The sequence below is a fragment of the Alligator sinensis genome, unplaced genomic scaffold, assembly GCF_000455745.1.
Source record: "Alligator sinensis unplaced genomic scaffold, ASM45574v1 scaffold601_1, whole genome shotgun sequence".
NCBI lineage: Eukaryota > Metazoa > Chordata > Crocodylia > Alligatoridae > Alligator > Alligator sinensis.
This window is the reverse complement of record NW_005841905.1, coordinates 4,044,778-4,070,862: the sequence shown is the minus strand read 5'-3', so window position 1 is coordinate 4,070,862 and position 26,085 is coordinate 4,044,778. Positions and strand designations below refer to the sequence as shown.

General features: G+C 42.2%; 1 protein-coding gene across 1 annotated transcript in view; it reads left to right on the top strand.

The window, feature by feature from the left end:
- The window catches only part of ESYT2 (extended synaptotagmin 2), a 93,122-nt gene that overhangs the window by 4,317 nt on the left and 62,720 nt on the right, over positions 1–26,085 (top strand). The window contains exons 4-6 of the mRNA XM_006018563.3: positions 4,620–4,696; positions 7,252–7,324; positions 8,630–8,719. Coding sequence (XP_006018625.1) covers positions 4,620–4,696; positions 7,252–7,324; positions 8,630–8,719 — 240 coding nt within the window. The remainder of the gene's footprint in view (positions 1–4,619; positions 4,697–7,251; positions 7,325–8,629; positions 8,720–26,085) is intronic.

Genomic DNA, 26,085 nt, shown 5'->3' with positions numbered 1-26,085 from the left:
GAGAGTATGGGTGGGTGTCATCTTTGTAGGGTGTGTGATTGTGTGTGGGGGAAGGTGTGGTTGTGGGGTTTGTGGAGGAAGGTTTTTGGGTATGGTGGGATGTGCATGGGAGTCCCCCTACTCACACATGCATGCCCTCCCTGAGCTGGTTAGCACCCACCCCCACCCTGCAACAGCCCAGAGCCCACATGCCCTGCTAGCGTTTGCCACTGCCAGCAGCACGCAGCCCCAGCGCACCCCACACCTGCTCTGGACTCATCCCAGTGGGAGCGGATCAGTGGGAAACCGACCCACACAGCCCTGACCTGGCCTGCCCTGTGCCTGCTCCGCACTGCCCACCCGTGGTACATCCTCCCACCCTGTAGGCATGCAGTGGGGCTGGGGCAGCTGTCCAGTGGAACTGCCTTTCTAAGCAGCCCAGGTGGCGACAGCTGCTTCTGGCTGCCACCACCACTGGCCCCAGCCCCGTGGTACTGTAAGGAGTGACTTAGAAACCTCTACTCAAAGACGAAGAAGAAGAGAATGCTATGTGAAGAATGCCCATCTGCAATGATAAGGAGGAGACAGTCTTAGATAAAGGGGGCTTGAAAACAAAAGAAGAAACAGAGTACTGGGTTAAAGGGCTCATTAAAATACTAAAAATCACACCCCTAGGTGGGGAAAAAGTATGCTAATGAAACACGCATGTATGTAAATGAGATACATGGCTAAAACACAGGTATAGAGACATGCCCAGTAAAGAACTTCTTGCGTCACTCACTTATAACCAATCATTAAACAAGCACGCTTGCGAAGGCTTGAAAACTCCTGTATAAAAGATGCTTAGAAGTAGTAGTAGGTGTGCTTGTTACGTGAATTATTCCGCTTGGACCTTTTATTGCTAGCAATAAACCTTCTTTGTACTTTCACCCCTGGTATCTTCATTGGCCTTTGCATACCGGGCACGATCCCAGACTTGAGCTGGGGCACAACAGTACCGGTGGGGATTTGCGCTGCACAGCCCCGCCCCACGCCTTCTCTGGATTCACCTGCCCAGGCTCAGCAGTGGCGGCGCAGGAAAGAAACTGTTGCTGAGCATGGGGGGAAAAGTGGCCCTTCCCCCCTCAGCACCACCAGGCTGTTCCTGCTACAGCTGCCCAGAGCTTGCGCCATACTGCGCTGCCCTATATTTGCTCTGCACTGTCACCACTGCTATGCTGGGCAGCACAGAGGTGGTGGTGATGGCGGTGTAGACGCAGGGCAACTTGGTGCAGTGCAGGCTCTGGGCGGCTGCAGCAGGATCAGCCCAGCAGTGGCAAGGAGGGGCCACTTTTTCCCCCCTCACCGAGCAAGGTTTTGTCCTGCACTGCTGCTGCTGAGCCTGCGTGGGTGAGACCAGAGCAGGCACAGGGCGTGTTGGTAGGCGCAGGGCGTGTGGGTGTGTGCAGCATAGGTCCCTGCCAGTACCACGGGCATGGGGCCAGTGGTGGCAGCAGCCGGAAGGAGCTGCTGCTGCCTGGGCTGCCTAGAAAGGTAGTCCCGCTGTGGATACACCCCAGCCCCACTGAATGCCCAGGAGACAGCAGGACGCGCCATGGCTGTACTATGCCTGGGCTAGGCAGGACCAAGGGACCTGCTGCAGGCTGGACAAAGACCCACCACGGGCCAAATGCAGCCCATGGCCCATATTTTCCCCACCCCTGTGCTATTGCTTTCTTTTTATAATAGACTTTGGCAGTGTTTAAGGCATTTAATATTAGTGCTGATCATTAATATCATGTCATTTTGGCTAGGTATGGATAGTGTGTTATCTTTATACGACTGTGAATTAAATATGTTACTACTAATTGTCTCGGACGGCCAGAGCCGACTCGAGTTAAGTTAGAAATTGCTCGTACATTAGGGCGGGCTGGTGAATGGAGAGGCAGACACAACTTATCGGTTGCAAAAAACTTTACTCACGCCGCTTGCAATCACGACGCAGGTGGTCCAGTCGTCGGAACAACCACACGGTTTGTTCCGGCGGGCGGGGCCCAAGCCAGTTAATCCGTCCGCAATTCAAAGCCGGCGGGAAAAGGGTACGTCTGGGATTGTGCTCGGTGACGGGAAGAAGGATCGATAGGTGATCAGTCTATCGATCGGCAGCCACAAGTCAGATAACTTCAGAGGCACTCTGCAGCGTGCTCAAAGCTCTTCGACTTGGGCAGAAGTCGCGCGGAATTTTAAACGGCTAGCGAGCCAATCACTAGCCGCCACGTGTGAATAATTTAGCACTGGCCAATAGCGGGGCACAAATTTACATTCGAATAGCGAGAACTCTTTGCACCGTGCATTTCTGTGCTGCAAAGAAGAAATGCATCCTGCAAAGGAAACTGCAAATTGGCGGGAACTCTCTCCTACACGCGGGTTCTCAATTGCAGCAGAATACTCTGCCGTGCAAAGGAGCTCTCATGTGGCCAGGAAATTCCATAGTGCCGAGGCACCAAAATCACTGGGTCGTGACACTAATAACTTATCGTGGTGGCTCAGGTGGATGGTTGCTAATATAATGGAGCTAATGTAAAGTATAACCAAAGAAAAGTTTGTGAAGTATTTGTAAGAAATTGTGCTATAAATGCATTCTGAGTACGTACAGATGGCTCTTGTGATGTTCTTCCACCTTATTTTTCCTTTCTTATGAATTTGTCTTTGTTTGTTTCCATTGAATTTTGTAAACTTATACAATGGCTGCATTTTGCCTGATCTGAACATTAATCATGTTTGTCAACGAAAGGGCCGTGTAGGAAAAACTTAGAGGAGGGTAACAATTTGGAGACAAATCTATATCGTATAGTAACATCCTTCCATTCTATAATTTTATAGAGAACATTCTTGTTTTAATGTAGTAATTGATTTTAAAGACAGGTTCATGATTCACAAATGGTTCACAAATCGACTAGAATGCTTCCTCAGTCCATCAGCTGGGGCTTTCCCTGGCCAAAATGACTTTTTGGTTCATCAAAAGGGCATGCTATGACCAGGGCATGCTGTGTTCCAGCAGTCTCTTTCTGTAGAATACATCATTAGACATTGCTCCAGCCAAATTTAATTTAAAATAGCTCTGAAATTTCTCTGAAGCACAAGAAATGTCAGATGGACCATTTGTAGTCTTGGAAATTGGGGCAAGATGCAGATTAGAGCACCTAGTGCTCCTGTTCAAGCCAGAGTCGGCTGCTCCCAGGTGCAGCATCTACATGTGTACCCAGGAAAGCAGCCGTTTGAGCCAGGGCTGGCAGCAGGCTCAGGGGGTCAGCCCCAGGCTCCGGGTGGCAGTGTTGGGCAGTGGAAGGGCTGACTGGGGCACAAGAGTGCTAAAGTGTTGGGCTGTGCAGCAGGCAGCCCTCACACTTTAGTACCCTCATGCCCCAGCCAGCCCATCACTGTCTACACGTGTGTTTCATTGCACTTAATTACTCTTCCGTAAGATGGTACTGCCACCAACAGTACTGACTTATGGCAGAGTTAGTTAATGTACTGTGCCCTAACACTAGTGCACATGTAGATAGCGAAGCTTTACTGCGGAGCTATTTAGTCAACTCCACAGTGAAGCACACGTGTAGATGCACACAGTATTTACCAGTCTCATTTTTTTTTGTTAAATTGACATGTGCAGATTTGTTTTTTCTTAAATAAAGCTTTTTATAAACATTGCCCAATCAGGACACAATAGAAAGCTATTACAAATGATGGGAATATTTACACTGATTTCGATTGGCTTCAGGTCAGACTTAATGCATGTATTTGCTTATAAGAGCTGCACATCAGCAAAATGTTTTCCTAGAGAGATTATATCAAAATGGATCTTTGTCCTATCTCCTAAAACTGCTTGTTATTCAAGAGTTATAAGAGACCTTTCAAGTTGGAAGATACAGCACATACTTCTTTGTGTAATCAATGCCAGCATATCCTTTCACGATCGCACAAACCCCTGGCATTTACTCAAATTGGCCCAGGGTGTAGTACCTTGAAATCCTGCCTTTCCATCAAAAATATTAATGTATCATACATGATTGCTAGTGATACATATTAATTAATTTTTATTTGAAACTAAAATGGAAATCTTGGTTACTGAGCAAGTTTCAGAATTACAGTTTGCACTGTGACCCACAAGGCAGGGTTGTGAGAACCTTACCTTCACTCATGAAAACAGTCATTGCCATTATAACGTAAATGCCCTATACAGAAAATCACTCCATCCCCACTTGCCTGCGCGTACCCCCTAGGGCCTTCCCAAGTACCCCCAGGGGTACTACAGGATGAATGTCCTGATATATAAAATATGTGGGTAAAGCCTGAAATCTAGTGCTGAATCCTTTTTCCTGGCAAGGTTCCACCGTAATTGTCAAACCATAATAAAGCAGTTTTCCTTTAAAGCTGAGCATGACAGGTTAATTCCTACCCCTTTAGATATTCATACTTAATAAATTACTGTTTTAAATTGCGTTTTTCCAGTAATGCTTTGAATAATGCCAATAGTAAATATTTCAGTGACTTCTGCTGCAAATGTTTAAATGCTGAACTCTTATGTTAAAGATAACATCGCTTGATACGTTTGGGAAGAAGGGCTTTTTAATATAGCAATCCTATTCTTATTGTTTCAGCCAATTAGAATAAATGGTGTAAAAGTGTACACTGAAAATGTGGATAAAAGGCAGATTGTTTTGGATCTTCAGATCAGGTAAATCATTAATATACCAGAGCGTACACATCCTTTATAAAAACATTTTAGAGTGTATAAATTTGTCATTCGATTCTGTGCTCATGTTGTTTGGTTTTGTAATAGAGTTTTAGTTTTAGGAGTCTATTTCTTTAAGCAAATGTAATCACTTTTAATATGCTTGTTGATAGAGAAAGAAGTGCACATTAAGTAGTCTTTTCCTAAACAAGGAAGTTTGCAGGCTTACTTTATGAATACATCATTTTAAAATGATTATTGTGAAGGAGCAGCACTTAATTATTGGAGGTTATACTTTGGGCATAAAGTCTTGCTTAGTCTGGACTAAGACTTTAATATGAAAGTCTTACTCTTTCTATACTACTCCATTCATATAGGTTAGTTTTAAAGTAAAGCAAAAAAAAGTTACTGGAATCATTCATACTAAAGTCTTTAGATTTTTTTACAATGAGCATTTCAGCCTGCTTGCAGGAGGGATCTGAAGTGCCCTTCAGTTCTTTGACTCCCTTCACCAAGCAGAAAGGAATGAGGCAAGATTGAAAAGAACTAACTGAGCCATGTCCCCTTTCCACACATTCACCTCTACGAAGGGGTGGAAGCCAGAAGGGCGGCATGCACCAATAGCCACATTTCAGGTGCAGTGGAGCTTGGCCACCTCTGAGCTCTGCAGTTCTGTGGCTTTAGCCATCCCACATGAAACCCAGGCAACGTGAGGTAGAATTTCTGAGAAGCCTTTCCTCGAATTGCAAAACAAACGTGTTTCTTTTTCTGAGAGACCAGAAGAGGTTTACTTGAGTGAGAAGGGACAGGTAAGTCCAGCCTCTTTGAGAACAAGGAGGCAGCTAGTCACCGACAATATATTTGGAACTCTTCAAGCTGGATTTCCATGCTCTGAAATAGAACGAACTCCTGTGGGAAACGAATAATACAATCAGTGGTTTTCCTCACTCGCCTTTACAGAATGCAGCATGGTGGGTAGTTATACAAATAGACCAAGATATAGATGTATGCTGATTCATTTACGGGTGTGTGCATGTCCCTGTCTGTCACTGTATTCTCCCACCAAGCAGGAAAAGGGACTGAAATTCTTCCTCCTAAGGAAAAGTTCTATCACACAATCAGAGTAAAATATATTTAACAAAAAAGTTATGGGCTTTTTCAGGCAAAAATGGTACTGAGTCGTGTAAAACTACACTAAAGAGTTCTGAAGCCATTCTAGACTAGTCTTATTTTCTATATCCTTCCTAATGCACCCAGAAAGATTAAAATAAAAAGGGACAAGGTTTTTTCTGCATTCCAGATCATCTTTAGATGTGTTCCTTTCACTTGTTCTCAGTCCTGGTGTCTTTGCTGATCCTTTCCCACCCCCTTTTTCCCAGCACCTTACATGATCTCAGTCCTTTTTCTACTGACCTTCTACCTTCCGTTTATTCCTAGCCTCAGTCCCAGTAGCCAGCAAGTGCCAGTTTCCTTTCAGTCAGGAACTTTCATACCTTTCTGTCAGAAGTCTACACTTATGAGTTTTTGATTCCGCCTTCTTCCTCCTCTTGACCCTTTTGCATGTAAATTAAACAGGTTCCTTTTCTGCCCTAGTTTGGCCCAGTAAAATTCCTTCAGAGCAGAAAATTCCAGTTCTCAGTTCATGTGGCCATGCCTAGTATTGTGAACTGTAGTGAGAGGTGAAGTCCTACTCAGCCCTGTGCTGGAACATGCTCTGTGCAGATGGACTCTTTAGGGAATTAAGTTATTAAAGTCTAGTGAGTCAAAACTGAGTATGTGCAACACAAGTTTTCAGTTTTATAACTTAGCCAAATTTGGGTGGATTTCCACAAGAATAACAAAAGACAGCTCTCTGATGCAAAGGCCGCCGTTGCTAAATCTCAATTCCTGGTCAAAAGCATGGGGATTCCATAGTTGCTTAAAAAAATTAATTGCCAGATTTTGTATGTGTGTACGCACGCGCGCGCGTGCGTGCACACACCTTCACAGAAATACTAAGTCATTTTTTATTGAAATGTTCTGAAACAATTAGGCTTGAGGCTGAAACCTGGCTTTTAAAATTATAGCCCAAATTTTGCAAGGATGTGAGAAAGGGAAAGCAGGTTTTTATAATAGAAAGGGTCATGTGGCCTTACTCAGACAGTGTTACTACATCTGTGTATAAAATAATCCAAAGCATCTCAATGTGGAGCAGTCTGGAACCCATACCATGAACTACAAGACCCATTACTAGACGCACTAAAACGAAATGTCTAATAAATCCTTCTATTACTTCTCATATTATGACTTGCTACATTTTTTTGTTTTAGGTGCACTTCTAAAGGTGATACCGCATCTCTTCCATTTTCTTCAAAAAAGCTTGCATTAGTGTTTTAAGATTAGGGATTTATTTCTGTATAGGCTGTGATTACTTTTGAAAAGTACAACTGTTTTATACAGAATGTTTAACTTCAGTATGATAAAAACAAGAATGCTGGAGGCAGCAGTAAAGTGTTGCAGTTTTGGAGTTTAAAAAAAGTAAAATTTAAATGCCACTATATTTTTCTGTCCTTTTTTAGTTTTGTTGGCAATTGTGAAATTGATTTGGTGATCAAGAGGTACTTCTGCAGAGCTGGTGTAAAAAGCATACAGGTAAAGTTCAATCTTTCTTTGTTTTAACTGTTTTACAAGCTATCTCATACTTTGTGATATACTTCAGCTCTTGCTGAAAAACAAAATTTCAGTCTGTTGTTTTCATTGCTTGCAAATTATTTAGTGAGTACCAGGGATCCTGGTTTTCTCTGTTTAAAAAAAATTCCCACATTTTAGATTTTAAAAAGTAACCCAAAATCCATTTTTCCATGATCAAAATGAAATACCACTGAGGTGGCGAGGAGTGGGGGGGAGGGGTGTGTGTGTACATATTAGTGGCATTTCATTTTAAACATGGAAAAAATGTGGATTTTGGGTTACTTTTTTTAACCCGAAAATTGAGGATTTTTTTTTTTTTATCAGAGAGAACCAGGATCCCTGGTGATTACTATTTGTTGAATAATAGCAAAATAATTGAAATAGGAGTTATCCTCTCAAATGTGAAAATAAGTGTTTTTTTGTTTTCATATACAGTATCACCTTTGTCTGAGATACACACATGCACATATATAGCACAGTTTGCCAAATACAGATCCTTACATTCTGTTTCTTTAGTTCAGAAGATAGGTCATTAGGGTAAAAATAATATTCATGTAAGCACCTCAAATGTCCTTCCTACAGGGCACTTCAGTCATGGAAGTTTATGTTCTTGATGTAGAGAATTGTTTGTTTTAAAAGCATTCTTTATCCACTTGTCCTTCCTGTTTAGTCAGAAAATGCTTTACAGCAGGCCACTGCTGCCTGGCTAAGCCTGTGAGGAGGGGAGAGCTGTCCCAGCTGCAGGGCGCTCCCTCTCAGCTATGTGGCGATCAGGACCAGTGCTGCTCTCTGCAGGGTGGGGAGAGTTGTCCCCTGTCTGGGGGCAGCTGCCTCCCAGCTATGTGCAACCAGTCCAGATCTCCACATATAGATGCACCCACTGAGATGGAGATAAAATAATTAGATAATTCACCTAAAAAAATCCACTGTATTCCATAATAGTCTGTGGTTTATAGTAAAATAAATAAATAAGGGAAAATTATTTACATTCCAGTTGCATCCAGGGAACTATGATATTCACAGTGCATAAATCAAAGTATATCAACACTGTGTAATTTAACACTGTTTAGGCTGAATTTTACCACATATAAGAAACTTATAGGCCGGGGGGCCTAGATGGCACTTACTCCTTTAGTTAGTCTTGGATGACATAGACATTGCACTGCCTAAATTTCACCTGTAAGGAAGGACTTTCAAAAACATCAATGCTTATTTACTACTGGATATACTTGATAATTTATTTAACACCATTCATTTTTTTTCCAGATTCATGGCACAATGAGGGTTATTCTGGAACCATTGATTGGGGACATGCCCTTAATTGGAGCACTGTCTATTTTTTTCCTTAGGAAGCCCGTAAGTATGAATCAATATTCTGCTTCTTGAATTTTACATTAACAAGAAGAGTAAGAGAGTGAATAAGTTTGTTTGATTTTTCTAAGGGAAGAGAAAGTAAATCACGATGATACTGAATGAATATTTAGAATGCTTAAATTATGTTATCTTGTCTTAGGATATAGTCAAACTTTCCAAATAATACCCTTGCCAAAGTTATAGTATCGCTTTGGACTGAATATGCAATAGTAAAATTATTCTGGGGTCTTAGAACAAAGACACTCGCATAAAACTATTTCCAGTTTTGTCTGCATTTTTATCTCTTCTTAAAAGTATCTAATTTCTGTGTTCAAATTTAGGTTATTGGTACTGTAATACCTCAGAAATCTAGCCCTTATTTAGGCAGTTATGTCCATTTGAGGCATCTTGGTATTGCATCACAAAAACAACTATGGAAATAGACACTTCTTTTGACTTCAGTGAGCCCAAATCAACTCTTTCTGAATTACAGCATAAAAGGATGTGTAGGTAGCAAGAACCTATATTTACAGAAGCAAGAATGTGTACTTGGGTAGTTCAGGGCTTTCCTATTTCTGGAATCCAGAAATGCCTTACAAAATGAATGTCATAAAAAATGAAATCTTCTGAGGAACTTCAAAATTGTACTCTTGAATTTGGAATGAGGTACAAGCTATGGAAAAAGCTGAGGCTTAAACTTTGAGAATGGGAAGACAAGCAAGTTACAGATAAACCAGGGTGAGCACTTACAATTCATCTGCAACTCTGCAGTTGCTGTCCATGTGCACATTCTTTCCTGCAGTAAAGATAAGATGTCTTACTCCCCTGTTTTGTTAAGGGGTAAGCTCCTACACATTTAGCACAGGAAAAAGAGCATGCACATGGGCAGAAGAGAGCCAGTATGATGGAAATTCACGCCCTAGCTTTCCTCATGGTAACATGATACCGCTGTACTCCTCTATTTTTCCTTCGGAATAATTAATCCAAGGCTTGAGACAGGCTTAGTGGTCTCACCAATTTCTTTGAGCTCTGACCCATCATATGACATCTGTCCTTATTATCACCTGTCACGAAGCCATATTTTTATTATATGAACATCTTACTTCCTTTTCTACTTGTCATCTGATTTGAACAGGTTGTAGATTCAGGTTTTATACCATCAGAAAGCTAGGACCCAAGCCTTGGGTCATACAATTCCTAGATTTCTCAACTACTGATTTTAAATTATGGCTTGTCAATTGACAGATCATGGACTAAGTGCTTCATAGTAATAATTTCCACTCCAAATATAGTATATGGTAGTTATTCACAATGAACCTTGGTTTAGGTATAGCACAAGGGATTCTGGATTAAAGATAGCAAATGTAATTTTCAGTATGTGGAAAATATTATTCCCATCTGTCTGTTGTACATATTTAGTGTTACTTTACAGTACTTCTTGCTGAGTTAACTTTCATTTGGGATCCGAGACACAGCTGCACAACTATCATCGTTAAGAGACTAAGATAAATATGAATTCTTGTGTAAAACCTTCAAAATCTAGCTAGTGGTTTGAGAGTTGTCTTCAAAATTTAGGGAAGGTGCTTTGGGACATGATCTTTCAGTTTCCTTTTAGTCTTCTAGATGTGCCTTGATGATATCAAAGTTGTTTTCATCCTAGATACAATCATGGGGTGCCTATACACAAGCATGGAGGCTACTCCAGTGCTCTGTAATTGCAGCGTGTCAGAGCAGGCTTGATTAATTGTGGTAATTACCGCACTCCAGCCAGCCTCCATGTCTTGTGTATTAGCATCCCCATGCTTCAAAATGGTGTTGGGGCTCTTTAACTAAAGATCATCAAACAAGCTTTAGTTCAAGCACCCCCACTACCGTTTTGAAGCATGGGGATGCTGCTGCACAAGATGCTGTGGCCCTTTAATTAGAGTAGCTCTCAGAGCCACTTTAATTAAAGCACCTCCTCCCACCACCACTAGAATATGTGTAAAAGTGCCCATTAGTCTTAATCTGTCACAAATTACCTAAAACCAATGATTGTCGAAGAACCTGCTTACTAATCTTCAGGTCTGAATGGTATAAAGCTGCCAGAAAATGAAGTGTAAGCATTTCTCAGGATTTTTCCTATTTGTGCTTATACTTTTTGACTGAAAACATTTTTGAGAGACATACTGGAATCTTTTGGGCCTGTTAAACTTTTGCAGGACTTGCATTCTTTTCCGTAAATTGTAACAAGCACTCTAGAACAAAGTCTGACTTATGGTCTCTGAAAAACGTGGCTATATTTATAACTTGTTCTAAAACTGTTGCTTTTAGAACTTCTCCAGTTAATTGTTCCCACTATTTCCTTTACAGCCTGCTCTAAATTGGCATCTTCATTTTTTATATTTTAATGAACACTTACTAGCTTCCAGGGCAAAGTTTTGCAAATTGGCTAATATGTGAATGCTTTCAGTCTAGGAAAAGTCTTGGAGTAACTAATACTAATATATCTGAATCAGGAAAAGATGGTTTGTTTGGGGAGCCTTGCAGCTCATAAAGCTTTGACTTTGTTGTGTAGATTATTCTATCCATTTTGAAGAAACATACATGTCTAGTCTAACCCAAGAAACACATGTAAGATTTGTAAGGCAATATTTTCTTAGATAAATTGGTGAACATTTCTAGGTAAAGGGTGGAGTCATGTCATGCTGCTATATGGTAGTGCTTGATGACTGTGGAATTTAAAATAATAATTTTGTGTTTGGGAGTAGTTTAATTCCTTGTTGTTGGAAACCAAACGAAAAAAAATCTGTATTTTGGTTCTTCTTGGCAAGGTGGTGAATTATGAGGAAAATCCCTAAATGTATCAGACTCTTGAAACTGAGGTAGTGAGAATGATTCATCCTAACTGAATATGGATTGTCCAAAAGAAGCAGACTGCTAATTTGGCAAGTTAGACCACTGCCTATTAAAGTGTATGCTTTCTTACAACAGGATTTCTTACCCATTGAATATTCTTCATTGTTTGTGTGTGTAACTTCTGTAGGAAATCTAAAATCAGGTGTACTACTACAGCAGCAAAGTTCTATAACACAATTCTGTCCACTGCCTCGAAGTTGATGGCAGTGGCCAAAAAAAGCTTTTCTTTAGTATTTTTGTTAGGAGAGAGGAACAGGAGGAATTAGCTGGCAACTAGCAGAGGATTTTGTTCTCATATTTTCCAGTCTGAAGTAACTGGCAACAGTTCCACTTGCTCTGTAGCATCTGTTTGCTAGCCTTGATGACTATATAAGGCAACTTTTGTCTAAATTAATAATTCTGAACATTCTTATCTAGTGAGTGTGCTAGGGCCTTCTATCTTTCTTGAGCAATGTTTGTGTGGTTTTTGTATTGTAAGAGCCCTCTGTCTGGACTTTCTAATAAAACCTTCTAAAGACTAGGTTTTTGGGGAAAGGCTTTTCTACTTATTTTATATATTTACATGTGCAATTTCAAACGAGTGAAAATATTCTGAAGCTGGCTTTTCCTTTTTAAAGTTCAACTATGATTTAATATTAAAAATATAAAACGGAGAATTTTCTAGTAGTCCAGAAATGTGAGTTAAAGCTTGTAAATTTGTGTATGACTAAATATAACTATGTCCTGAACTTGAGATAACTTTATATTACATCTTTCTCTTGAAAGTTAAACTGACTTCCTCTGCTGGCATCTTTTATCTCTGTTAAACTTGGACATAAAATATCACATAATGAACAGGTTATTCTGATTTGATTTTGTTGTTAAAGTATCTACTTCTGGTACTTCTGTGTATTGGTGGCTCTCAAAATTTTCTAGTGACATGTTGCTTAATGTTGAAATCCCTGTCCCAATATCACATCTTTCTGAAGCAACTAGAATTCCAGGTTACAGTTCTAAAAACCTGAAAATGTGTTATAGAAAGGGTTTAAAAAATCACCTTTATTTTTAAGAAAAAAATAGATGGCTTCCGGGAAATTTTATAACTGTTTGTGCTTTCCCTTGTGTTTCGACTAAATCAAGTATTGCCATCTCTGCTTATTTTGTCATTTGTTCTAGTCCGTCTGTTTGCTCTCTCTCCATTTTGGTTATGTACAAATTTGACTATAAAGTAATATAATCACCTGCATCCATGAGGCTTAGTCTCTTAGGCATTTCAGGACTTCTTAAAATTTTTACCCATGATTTGAATATGCTCCAGAAAAGACACTCTGCTCTTATGAAAATTGGAGAGAGAGAGAGAGAGAGAGAGAGATTAAAAGTTTCTGCTTCTGGAAACTCCCCACTAAAGCAAATGAATGACAACAGCAACTAACATTATTCCTTGAAAACCCAGATATTCTCCATACTTATTAAATCAAATTATTATTAAATCAATGATTAATGCTTATTAAATCAATTATTTGGATGGGGGAGTGAAGAGTTCACTGGCCAAGTTCGCAGATGACACCAAGTTATAGGGCAGTGTGGATACGTCAGAAGATAGGTCACACATACAGGCGGACCTGGACAGGCTTGAGAGTTGGGCAGACCAGAACCAGACTAAGTTTAATACTTCCAAGTGTAAGCTGCTCCATCTGGGGGCAAACAACCCTCAACAGACTTGGTGGTGACAGCTTGACTTGCACCATGGCTGAAAGGGACCTGGGGTAGTGATTGACCATCGTATGAATATGAGCCATCAGTGCGAGGCGGTGGTCAGCAAGGCAAACAACACGCTGGCATGCATCAACCGATGCATCTTGTGTAAAACTAAGGAAGTATTATTCCCGCCGTACTCAGCACTGGTGAGACTGCAGTTGGGAGTACTGCATCCAGTTCTGGATGCTGCATTTCAGTAAGGATGTGGAAAAACTTGAGAGGGTCCAGAAAAGAGCCACCCATATGATCAGGGACTTGCAAGGCAAACCATACGAAGAAAGGCTGAGGGACCTGGGCCTCTTTAGCCTGAAGAGAAGGTTGAGAGGGGACTTGATAGCAGCATACCACTATATCAGAGGAGTGCATCAGGAGCTCAGTAAACAGCTGTTCACTAGGACACCACCAGGGAAGACTAGAACCAATGGATACAAACTCCAGGCTTCAGGCTTAATACCAAAAAAAAACTCCTTCACAGTCAGGGTGTCGGGACTGCGGAATAAACTCCCTCCAGAGTTCCATATACTCACCTACCCTGGAGGTTTTGAAGAGAAGACTAGACAGTCACCTCACTAGGGTCACTTGACCCCAGTTGTCTGCCTGCCTAGAGCAGGGGGTCTGGACCCGATGATCTGCAAAGTCCCTTCCAGCCCCTAACAATCTGTGAATCAAAGCTCAGTGGAATAGCTCCACAACCAGAGAATCACTTCAGTAAATGATACTGCTTAGAGATAGTCTAATTGATCTGAAAAGTCAAATAAATGAAGAAGCTTTTGTAATACTGTGTGCTTACATAGTAATAATAAATCTGATTACATTAGGATGCTGAAGTTAATGTTTCCAGAGTACCAGGATTGCCTTGAGACAGTGGTGCTAATCCTTTTGACCCTGTGAACCAGACGAGGGGCGTGGTGGTGGTTTGCAGGCTGAACTGTTCCCTGTGTGCCAGGATCAGGGTCTACATGGCCTCAGCTGTCCCCTTTACATCTGGATCAGGCCCTATGCTGGCCCCACACACCATCGCCTGGTGCTACTAATGCTACCCCCCACTTGGCCCCATGCACCAGTATTAGGCCCTGCCTGCCAGGATCATGCCCTGGTGCCCTGTGCTGCCTCTACCCAGCCTTGGGATCAGACCTCACACCAGCCCTGCCCTGCATACTGGAATTGGGCCCTGGCTCTCTGCACCAGGCCTGCACACCAAGATTGGGCCTTGCACAACCCTCACCCTGATTTAGTGAGCAGGACCACACTATCCAGGTGACTGCGCCCCCACTGCCAAACTTTTGGACCCATGGGGAACTCCACAGGCCGGAGAGAACACAGCTCTGGGGACCAGATCTGGCCCACGGGTCACAGGTTGAGCACCTCTGTCTTAAAGTAATCCTGACCAGCAGATAGTATATGGAAAAAGCATGACAGTCCTTTTCCACACTGAGAGCTTACATCTGTGTTTTTTCTCCTCATTTTGGTTAACCCAGTGTAACTCCTGATTGTGGGGCCTTGCACAGAGAAGCTGAAGGTTCATAATAGCTTTTTAGGGTGCTGGGAAAGTACACTGGCAAATATCTGGTCTTTCCTTTCTTGTAATAATATAGGCACCTCCCTTTTCTAACCCAGCTATTGCAACATAACAAATGGAGCTTATGCATGACCTATCTAGACTTCCTTCCAAGTTTACAAGAACTACCAATAATGGTATCTTCCATTTTCCCTAATACAGTTGGATTGTTTCTTTCTCCTGAAGAAAGACCTCTGCTACATATGCATGGGCAATAGAGAAATGATCCCTTGGCCATCTTTCCTTCTAGTATAAAGTGTTGGACCCCGACTCCATGTGGCGCCCAGCGACTAGGGAGACAACTATCCAATCGCTCATGGGTTCTGTTACTCATTTAGCCAGAGCAGGCAGGGAGCAAACACCAGCGCACATTGCTCGCAACAGCTTTATTCAGAATGGAGACAGCTTCGGGCGAGCTCCCTCACAGACACAGCCTATGAAACCAGGGGAGCAGCAGTGAACAATAGTTTTTACCCACATTTATACACTTTGGTTTATACTCATTAACATTCACTCCACCTTCGTTCTTCCTTTTGTTCCACCCATTTCTCCTCCTATCTCAAGCTTTGCCTCTGTTTACTGTTTACTTCATTAGCGTGGAATTGCCTATGCATTTCATTCATTTACATGCCTTTTTGCTATGAACGCATATCTAAGACCTTGACTTTTCTCTTCTTTGGTCAATGGGCAGACTTTGACCAAAACGTGGAAGCTTCTGGAGGCTTCTTCACCAATTACCATTCACCTTTTCGCATATGTTCATCTTGGATTCTGTTACCAATTACATGTTGTTTTTCACGTTCCAGTCTGTTTTTCTGTCTCATGTTGTACCATCTTCCACATTCCTAAAATGTCACCTTGTCACAGCACACAGACCCACACAGACTTACTTCCTGCTTTTTCTCAGAAAAAATAGTTAACACAGTTAAGACGGTTACTTAGCATATGCAAATGGATGGCTTAGCTATCATTCTGCCTTGTGGTTAGGAGCTCTTCTAGGCCACAGGTTAAAGCCTTGTATTCAGCTGTAAATCCAGTGCTCCCCAAGATCCAAATATTGTCACCCTAACATAAAGAGAGAAAATTTTGCCTTTATAGTTTTCCTTTTTCTCCCTATTTAATTTGTAACATTTGTCCTGAAAAAAGGCCTAGAACTATTCTGCCTTTATAAAGCAGTTTGGTTAACAAGAAGTTGTCTACCAAGAATCTAAAATAATTTGCTAAATATTGTAGCTTTTCTTCTCAAACTTGCTAGTGGCTCTGGCAGTTGCAACAAGGCATTTGTTGTCAGTGTCTTCTGCCATTAAGTAGAACCTCTGATACTTGTTTGAACTTAAGATAGTTGTCCTCTCCTACACATGCTTTGATGCATTTAGGAATGCATTCTTTTGTCTAAACAAAGAGAGAATTGTATGAGTCTCATACTGATGACAGGGAAGGAAATGACGTTCTAGAGATCCTTCTTACTTTAACCTGACCCTGTGGTTTAAAACAGAATTTCTTAACATCAGAACTTTATTCCTTGGTTTCTAAATGAAGCATGTTTTCTTTACTACTTTTTCCTCCTGTCCATTTCTGATGAACCTTAAAGTGTAATTGATGTCAGTCTCTCCTCAATGTAAGTAATTAATTAGTCTCAGATCGTTATCGCCTTCTCCGTAAGGTTATCCTTTTCTTTTTTTCTACTAAGGCAGTCGTTGCTCTTTAGCCATCTGGCTGAAGACTGCCAGTACCCTTCTTGATTCTGCACACCCACACTCTTGAATTCGCCACCCCCCCACTCCTCCCTGCCACAACTTGCTGATAAGAGAGAAAAAAAGAAATGTCTGGGCATGTAGCTTCTTGCACAATTGGTCCTTATGTCCGCCTTAGTATAGTGAGGGCTCCACCAACCCCTATACCCTCTCCCATTCCACTGGATGTTAACTCTTATAGTCCATATAATCTGCCAAATCTATCAGAGTCCTTCCTATGCCTCTGACTCAAATAAATCACCACCAACTTAGTCCTGGTTAGCCTCCATCCGGGCTTTAGAAAATGAACTGACTTGTGTTTAAACAGCCTCCTGGCTTATGTGCAGATAGTTGCTCTGTGTCTAGGAGGGTTTTTCCCCTCCTCCCAGGTGGAGAAAACAAAGTTAACTTATCTCTGTCCTTCTATTCAGGTCTTTATGGTACCTCCTTCTCAGTCCTTCTTGCTGGTCTGCTCTGCTGAAGCTTCAGGTTACCTGAAAGCTGCTTTGTCTTGGCTTCTTCCCTATCAGCTCTCTCATTAGAGCTGACTCCCTGAAGAACCTTCCTTGCAGCCTCCTGGATGCTCTCAGCCGTTCCCTCTCTCACTCTGTTGGATTCAGGAATTTCCAGTTCTGGTTGTTCCCCCTTTGTCTGCTCTGAGTCTCTCTCTATCACAGAGCTCACATTCCTCCCTCCTCCTCTCCGGAAACACCAGGAGAACAAGGATCCCTGTGTGGCTCTGTGTAGCTTCGGCAACGGGATAGCTGCTTGCAAGCACCCTTCTAACCCCGGTGTCTTACTCTCTGCCACCGGTGTCTCTTCTCTTCCTTACACTCCCCACTATAAGATTTGAGAATTTGTTACCATTCTGACCTTGCTCCTGATGCAATATGTGGGGTCTGCTTCTAGTCCTATCATAGTTGTGCCTAGATATAATTCATTAAGTTCTGTGTAGCCTAGAAACAGCTGTCATGGGTCTAGAAGAACTTCTGCCTTGCAAATTAAATAAAGTAGGTGTCATTTTGTTGTTACTAGTACACGGTTATAACTGGCAATGGTCACTGTACAATTTTTCTGTGTACTGCAGCTATTGAAATTTTTGCCTCTGTGAAGTGTTGCCTTTCTATAAATGTGCTTTTACAAACCCTCCAGCTGGTGCATATTAACTCCAAGTGTGGATATTATAACTTCATAGTGGATATTGATTGAGTTGGGAAGTCACAAGAACAGGAGCCCTAAAGCAGCCTTTCTGAGGGAACATTTTATTGCTACAAGAAACCAAACATTTAAAAGGTGTTATTATGTATATTGTACATTTAGTATTTCAGCCAAGGAAATGCCTCTTTCAGTGTGGCAGAAGTGGCAAAAATAAATTATGTATTTATAGACCAAGCTTAAGTGTGTTGGGACTTGCTGGGACAGTGATTCTCAACTGGGGTACTGTGACATACTGGGCTCCTTGAGATCATTTTAAGGGTGCTGCAGGTTGTGAGGAGGTAAGCACATATTCCTTACTACTCAGCCTTCATGTGAGGAGGTAAGTGCTTTCTCCTCCCTCTCTGCTTGATTCCTGTACAGAGGCAAGTTACTGCTCCTACCCTTCTTGTCGTGACCCCTGTGCAAGGAGGCAAGTACCATAATTAATACATTAGTTTATGAAATGGATTGCCATTCAATTCCCAATAGCTGTGAAGGGGTGCCTAGAGTCTCAAAAGGTTGAGAACCACTGCTTTCAGATCTGATGTTTTCTGAGGGATGAGCTCCATTAATTTGATAGCATTCATAATCACAGAACAAAAGTCTAGGAAAAGAGCCTAAGTTCTAGTGAGTCAACTTAATTTATCTAGCTTATAAATCAAAGCCAAAGTTTTTTAAAATTTGGCACATTATGTCAGATTCCCTTGTCCATATTTAGGCATCTGTAAAAGCACCCACTCTTTAAAAATGCTGAGCATTTCTGAAATGCTGATAATTTTTAGGTCGTAATCATAGGAATTGTTATGTTACATCTAATGTATCTGCAGATCTAGGTTCAGAGACAGGGTATTGGTACTGGCTTCTCCAGATGGATGTGTGAAAGGAACTCTTTAATAGCTGGATGTCAGAAGAGTATCTCCCAAAGAAAAGTTCACTTACGCCTGACATAAGAAGCTTTAGATCTCTTCCAAAACATTTTATACTGAAGCAATGGTTATATTTGTTACCTTTGTGAATAGCTTATCTATCTGTCTGGCTAAATGCTTGGTTCCAGTGATACTGTGTGGTAGTGACTTTGGTCACATACAGGTGTTACATTTCTACTGGGAGAATCGCAGTTCTCCTGGTAGGAACCATAGAAGCACAAGTGTTTGCACAGTTTCTCCAGGAACAAAAATGGCTGTTCTGAGAGAAAAATAACCCATCTCCAGTCTGGTAGAGGTTGCCTCTGGGAGAGGTTCTTCAGGGAGCATGAATGCCTATGCACTTCCCCCCTGCTTGATTCCTCCCAGGGACCAGGAGGAGTTGAGTGGCAGGAAAATGTGCCTTCTTCAGATCAGGGTCACGCCAGTCTGGAGAAGGCCTGGGGGTAGCTGTTCCCATCTTTGTCATAGACCAGGCGTGAGGGGGAGGAGTAGCCACCCCCTGCTTCCTTCCTGTTCCCCAGAACATAATCTGTCCCCGCCCCCTACTTCCTTTCCCCCAGTGCTCCCCCCAGCTGCCCCCCCACCACTCTGCCACTGTCTGTCCCCTACCACCTGCTCCCCTACTTATTGTCCCCACTGCTGCCCCTCACCCCCAACTGTCCTCTGTGATAGCAAGTGTTAGCCTTTAAAAATTTGGGAGATGTGCTCTAACTATTTGTATTGTCAAAGACTTGATGAGTAACAGCACAGTCGCTTAACCTCTCTTGCCTTGATTTTTTTGGGTTTTTTTTCAAACTATAACCATTCATTATAAATTGTGTTCTTCATCTGGGCTTGCAAGAAACTTTTTACTCATTTCATAGAATCATTGAAAAGTAGGGCTGGAAGGGACCTCTAGAGGTCAGCTAGTCCAACTGCCTGCCTGAGGCAGGATCACCCCTATCCAAACCATCCTATGCAAATCCATTGTCTAGCCTCTTAGGAAAAACAATGCGGTCTGCCCTGACAGAACCACAAGATATAACGCCCTAGCCTGCCACAGGTAAAGCAAAGGGACCATGGTGGCCAACATCCTTCTGCTACAGAGCTTGTAGCAATCTGACTATGGGGTAAAATTCCTTCCTGACTCCAAAGATGCAATCAGTCTGACACTGAGCAGAGGGGCAAATCCTCTAGCCAGGAATTTCCAGGATTAAGTCTTAGAAGGAGCATACCCCAGTCCATATCCTTAGTCTTGTCTGCAGCCAACACCCAATGGTTTTGAGGAAGGTGACCTGACACCTGAAGTAGCAAGAAGAGAAAAAAATTCCTTCTGGCCCCATGTGGCAATGAGCAGCAAAGCCCAGAAGTATGGACAATACCCATAGTAAATACCATGGGCATAGCTACACCTGGCCAATGCTTATGCAACTTCTTCTTGAACACCTTCAACGATGGAGATTCCACAGCTTCTCTAGACAAGCTATTTTACTGCATCACTGTTCTAAAAGCAAAGAAATTTTTGATAGCCTCATTACATTTTCTTTTGAGTTAATATAGATTTTACAAGATCATATACCTATCATGTGTCCCATGAACATTCAGAAAATAATATTGATACTTTTCATTATCTGTGATGAGTTTTCTAAATACATGCATTGCACCATACAGTATCATATTTTTGTTTTCATGTAATTATAGGTATAAAATTATAACTAATTCTATTCTAATTGAAAATAACTCCAGAAAGAGGGTATGGGTCTTTATAAGCTTTTGTGGTACTCAGAAAATAAAAACTTTAGTGGTTAGCTTGAAATTTAAACTTGGCTACAAGAATCCACAACAGCCTCTTTGTTTAGTCTAATGTAAGAGCTGAAGGTAAGACCAAATACTTCTTGAATATTTTACTTTATCACCAATACTAGCATTCCATATGTAAGTATGCCCCAAGCAATCTAGTCAATTCTGCTCTCCAAGGTGGATGGAGCCTTTTCAATCCAGTTGTTAGTTCTGCATTCCCTTGCTAAAAGTCTTCATTACACAATTAGGCTTTTGATCCCTTGGCATCTCCGTATCATAAATACCCCCTTACAGACTCATTATCTGGCAACATGTCACGACCAAGGAAAGGCATTGTCCCTAGTAGAGCAAGAACTGGGAGAAAGGAAACAGGAGTCTTATTCTCAACTCTGCCACTTTTTCTTTCTATTGAAAAATGAGACTGCCATAATCTAGTCTTTGTAAAGCCCTTTCTGATAGTCAGTCAAAGAAGTGCTCAACAGATGTATTAAATGTTCATGTGTAATATTCATATTTATTTGGATAATCACTGGACAGATTACTGTTTCTGGCAACAGCAGATACAACCTGCTAAGTTTTGTACTTCCTACATTTACCGTTTATTGTATATTCCCATTTTGTTTACTTGGGTTTTTCAAGAGCAGATTAATGCATACTTGTATCCACAGGGCTTTTCACTACATTGGCTTGGAAAAAGGGTTGCGGGGGGAAAGAGACTTAGGACTTAGTTGCTTTCCATGTAGTAATATAAGGATGTTTCAGAAAATAACAGCAAAATGGCTGCCCAAATTGTATGTCTACAACAAAGTTGGAAATTACACAATAGTAGAGAACATTGATGATGGCATCGGCACCTATAGTTTTTGATCATGTAGAGAAGTGATGTCATCCAGTGAATGATCATTTGGCCCTAAATGGTTTTATTTTGAAGTTGCCGTTATGTCCTAAAACACCCTCATGTATTCCAAAACATTTCAAATGTGCATAGAATTGGCTGTTTCAAGACTCTGTGCACATGGATGTCATTCATAGTACATATGCTGTCCTCACAGGAGTTTAGGATATTTTCACCAGTGGTACCCATGAACACCTAGTAGAAACTTGCATTGCTTTTCTGACTGCATAAAAGTCAGAGCTACCTCAGCTGCAACTCATTTCCTTCTCAGATTTCATTTTTAAGGGAAAGTTGTAGTTCGTTTAAGTTGATTGCATTCAAGTCCATCAAGAAACAAGTATAGAAGGTAAGGAAGCCACAACTGAAACAAGGTGAAATGCATTTGAATAGTGTCTGACTTCAAAATTCCTTGGAAGGATGCATCTCCGTTGTCACCTGAAACAATCTAAATTCTCCAGTGAGATTCAATGCTACCTGAAGTTGCAGAGAATTGAAAAAGAGCTCAAAATCTTCAGTGCCTGTGGAAAGGGAGAGCACATTATTTTTCTCTTCTACTAGGAAAAGTGGGACCAGTAACAGTAGATTCCAGTAAAAAGTATTGCAGCCAATATCATCTTTGGGTATTGATGCAGGATTGATTTAAAAGTACAGATCTATGTCTGAATATTGGAATGTTGTGTAGTATATTTATAGTACGAAGAGCAAAAATGCCTTTGCCCCCCTCATAATTTAATATAATCTCGAGCAGGGCATGTGCCTACGTCACCAAAAACATTGCTGCCTTCATCAGGACCATTACAGTCAGTAGCACAGACTTGGTCCCAGGGTTCTTTGGCATTGTCATTCTTTATGGGAATGTAATCCATTAATTTAGCAAAGCCAAGTCTGTAGCTTTTAAATCACTTGCACACTCAGGAAAAAAAGGGTGCTGGTTACACAAAATTCTGTGAAGCACTCAGAGGTTTAAGGAGGAGAAACAAACCAGCCTCATGCTCAAATGTCATTTCCGGAGTTCACCTCATTGTAGGATTTCTCCTTGTAATCTTTTTCTTCTTATTCTAAACCACCAACTTCTCCTCCATTGAATTCTGGGGACAGGCAAGCATATACAAGACTTGTTTTCTTCTCATTACTCTTGCAAACATATATTCTCTCTCTCTTTCTCTGAGTCAGTAAACTAAAACTATCTGGCTATGTTTGGTATCAAATTACAAGTTGGTCAAAATTAGGGGGATAAAGAAACTACTGTACAGTTTGAAGACAAAAAAATTGGATCCAAAAGCATGTAGGTTCTTGTCTACCTGGGATTTGTGAATGTATTGTAACTTATTACATGTAATATCTTAAATGCTGCTAACTGGGAAACTAAAGAAACAGCAACAGAACATTTCCCTTCATGGTTGATTTTGGAGACCACAGACCTTTTCTCTGGTCCTGCACAAGCAATATTGAAGTAGGGGGAAAAAACCTTCACTAAACAGTAATTTGAATGATGCTACCTATTTTTTCAGAGGGCTTAGACAGATGTTCATTTTCTCCAGGGAGAGTCCCTGCTGTCTTGAGAGAAACCATGAGTGTCCAGATGTTCATAATTTTTCTCCCATGGTAAAAGTAGCCACTCTGGTAGGGAAAAAAACCTCAGGTACAACCTAGTGAAGTGGCTCCCTGGAGAATATATTTTGGGAGACAACTTCTGTAGTGGCAGCCACTGGGCTTTTCTGCTTCTTCCTCCATCTCCCACAGCAGGAGGAAAGCGGGTGTCAGTCCCAGCCAAACAGGGAGCAGAACACTCCCCCTGACTACTTCCAGCTGGAAAAGCCTATTTATTTATTTAGTGAATGCAAATCCACAACGCTAAGCAATAGTCTCCTTGTTGACTGAGTTCAAAGTTATCAATCCACCTCTTAGTTTATAGAGGGGACACTCCTCAGTGATGTGCAAAATTGTTTGCATCTCTCCACAAATGCATGATGGGTTAGCACTGAGGCCCCAGCAGGGAAGGTGTTCTGCGCAGGGGCCTTGGCCTGTTCTGAACCTCTTTAGCAGAGATCACTCTTGCTGCAATAGTTCAAAGCCAGCAGATTTGTCACAAGGAACTTGTTTGAGTTCCCATGATTCCCGTTCCTTGATACAAAGGGCTTCTACAAACTGATCATGGTCAGGGAGGTTGCTCCATAAGGGGCATTGCAAAGTAAGGCTCTTGTGAAATCTGGCTTGATTGACATAAGGATGGTCTCTACTTCCAGGGATAGCCATTGTAAAATGAGGCGCTCAAGGACCTTGTAGCACACAGACAGTAGTGCAGCTGGTTGGTAGCTGGCCACCAGTGTGAGGTCTTTGCATGGTTTTGGAATGGCAATAACTTGTACCATACACCACTTGATGAAGCACTTAGAGCATTTTGACATGTGCTCTGGGAGTGTTTAATTAAAGTGCCCGGAGCATCTCGTATATCAGGGTCCCTGCACTTTAAAATGGCAACGGGGGCACTTTATCTAAAGCTCATTGAACAAGTTTTAGCTAAAGCGCCCCTGCCATCATTTTGAAGCACAGGGATGCTGATATACGAGATGCTGGTACGCAGTAATTGCTATGCTCCAACAGACTCCATTAATCGAGTCTGCTCCAATGCACTGTGATTATAATACATCAGAGCAGCCTCCTGGCTTGTGTATAGGCGCCCCTAGGAGGCATATTCTGCTGCTGGCTTGTTCCCTGTCTGAATCACACCGCAGCACTTGGGAGCCAGGAAGCATACAAGCATTCCCTCTGTCCAGTTGCAGCTGGGCTGGAACACAGCACTGGGGAAGGGAAGGCTGATGATCCCTTCCCTGATGATCCCTGCCTACATTCGTATTTAAAAAAAAAAAAAAAAAAAAGCCTGTAAAGTTCTCTGGACTGCATGCTCTAGGAACCCCTGGCAAGGCTCTTTGCTTCTCTGTTTGAAATATACAGGTCCATTTTTCTCTCGGGAAAACAAACGTGGGATGATATGAATGTGTGTACACAGCCAGAGTCTGGGAAATAAGACCTTTCTGTGGCAGATGGAAAATTGAATTTAGTAGAACTTAAATTATGAGAACTAACTAGCAATGGCCCATACAAAGTATATTTAGGAAGCTTTAGAAGTTATTGGTTCCTAACAATCAGGACTTTTCCCATTCACACCTCAAGTTTCCTCATTTTTATTAAATTCCAGTGTTGTATTTTTAAACATAAGTTTATTGTCTTGGAGCCATTTTAAATCAGTGATCATGATTTAAATGGCTTTTAAAAATAATTTGGTTTAAAAATAGAGCACATGGCAGGAGCACATGCTGCCCAAAACCAGAGCCTGGCCAGCTGAAGCCATGTGCCACCTGCTGGCCAGGCTTCCTGCCGTGGCGGCCCAGGTAAGGCTGCTGTGGTGCACATGGCATGGGCATTCCACACTGCTACTCATGCCCAGGGAAACAAGTGTCTGTGCTTGTCTGGACGCATCCATAAGACACATCCTGATGAGTGCGCATGTTCAGGTTGAAGCATCTCAAAGCAGTCTGAGGCACCACCAACTGCATGTGGCACACGTGCACCCATTCACCATGCTGCTAATTTGCAGCATTTGTGGGGGGGAGGGTTGACACCGGAGGAACCCAGCGTAAAAAAAACCAAACTTGCTGTTGAAAAAAGTGGTGGGGCGCATGTGGCAGCAGCATGTAGTGCCAGAAAGGGAGCATGGCCAGCCACAGCTATGTTCTGGCTGCTGGCCAGGTTTTGAGCAGCTGGCTTGGCACTGCTGCTGTCCTAAGAGGCCCCCAGTTCCCCAGGTAAGGCTGCTGCCCTTAGGAGGCCTCCAGGACCCCAGCCTCCCCTACCCTACCCAGGTCACTTTGCTGCACACCAGAGCATACGTGCAGGGGCATGCCTGGGCACAAACAGTAGAGGCACAAATATATGCTGCTGCTATTTTTCCCATGGGAAACTTGTGCCTCTGCACATGCGTGCTCAATGAGTCATATCCATAATGTCTTTTTGGAGAGCTTCCATTGGCTTTCCCTCCTCTCTTGCTCCAGACTTAAGATACTTTTGTATGTCTCTGACTATATCCCCACGCTGACTCTGACTGAAATGCATCCACTTGTTCTGTTTTCACATATGATATGTGGGGTTCCGCAGGGCTCGGTCCTTGGACTGATACTCTTTAATGTCTTCATCAGAGACTTGGACGAGGGAGTGAAATGTCCTCTGTCCAAGTTTGCAGATGACACAAAGCTATGGGGAGAAGTGGACACGCCGGAGGGCAGGGAACAGCTGCAAGCAGACCTGGACAGGTTAGACAAGTGGGCAGAAAACAACAGAATGCAGTTCAACAAGGAGAAATGCAAAGTGCTGCACCTAGGGAGGAAAAATGTCCAGCACACCTACAGCCTAGGGAACGACCTGCTGGGTGGCACAGAAGTGGAAAGGGATCTTGAAGTCCTAGTGGACTCCAAGATGAACATGAGTCGGCAGTGTGACGAAGCCATCAAAAAAGCCAATGGCACTTTATCGTGCATCAGCAGATGCATGACGAATAGATCCAAGGAGGTGATACTTCCCCTCTATCGGGCGCTGGTCAGACCGCAGTTGGAGTACTGCGTGCAATTCTGGGCACCGCAATTCAAGAG